General features: G+C 48.3%; 1 protein-coding gene across 1 annotated transcript in view; it reads right to left on the reverse strand.

Annotated features, from left to right (window-relative positions):
* Nucleotides 1-309, reverse strand: part of LOC107713769 (protein NLRC5-like) — a 41,046-nt gene extending 40,737 nt beyond the window's left edge. The window contains 2 exon segments of the mRNA XM_016519377.1: nucleotides 22-69; nucleotides 179-309. Of these exon segments, the coding sequence (XP_016374863.1) occupies nucleotides 22-69; nucleotides 179-309 (179 nt within the window).
* Between the last annotated feature and the right edge of the window lie 670 nt (nucleotides 310-979).

Genomic DNA, 979 nt, shown 5'->3' on the forward strand with positions numbered 1-979 from the left:
AACCGATGAGTGAACCATCACTGTAATCGGTCAACAGCAGGAGGTCCTGACTTAGCAGGTGGATCAAACCTAAAGTCAGAAAAACAGAACAGGTCCAAATAGTGCTGCAGAGAAAGGCTAGCATCAAATACACACGAACTAGCAGTAGAGTAGATAAAAATGGATCGTACTCCCCAACCATGGCTCCCGCGCATGACTCAGGCTCATGATATAGGCTGGAGGTGAAGTCCGAAGTCTGGACCCTCGTGGAATGAAGGATATAAAGGCAGCCGAGCACGGCTTGGCCTCCTTAACCTGAAGCACCACCATGGTGTGCAACGAGACTGCAGCCTGACCTGCTGCCGCCTTAAGAGAAGATGTCTCCCCCATGGAGAGATAGCAGGCCAGCGACTCTTCAACAGGTGGCATCTTCTCATAACCATTCTCATGCATCCCCTCGATGTTGGCATAACTAGTATGCTGGAATATGTGGATGAGGGACGAGAATGGATTTTTTTTTTTCAAGACGGAGTGCAGTATAATGTGGTTATCTGAGAAGGACATGATATAAACCATCTGTCCAATAACTGCAGACAGATCCACACTATACATTTCCTATATAAACAAAAGGAAATTACTAATAGGGAGAAATTAATTATAGGGAGACATTTCCCGTCAGGTCCTTTCCATGTTCTCACCGCGATGCAACGCGCAGCATGCATTCAGCTCCCGCGGGAGCTAAACACGCTCCGCTCAACCGCTAGATTACCTCGGAAATCAAGCGTGAACGAAAACTGCTGCCGCGAATGCATCGCTATTCCCGCGAGAGGCGAACGCACTCATGCAAACGCATCTACAAACGTGGAAAAATGGTGAAATACTCACATCCCCCTCAGTAGTCCCGCGAATGCATCAACGCTTGCTCTTCACCACATACACACAGCACTCAAGCTGTGTGAAGACGAAGAAGAGGATGACGTGTTCTCCCGGCGCCTATTTA

Source organism: Sinocyclocheilus rhinocerous, unplaced genomic scaffold (assembly GCF_001515625.1).
Source record: "Sinocyclocheilus rhinocerous isolate Xijiao unplaced genomic scaffold, SAMN03320098_v1.1 scaffold1531, whole genome shotgun sequence".
In the NCBI taxonomy this organism is placed as follows: Eukaryota; Metazoa; Chordata; class Actinopteri; order Cypriniformes; family Cyprinidae; genus Sinocyclocheilus; species Sinocyclocheilus rhinocerous.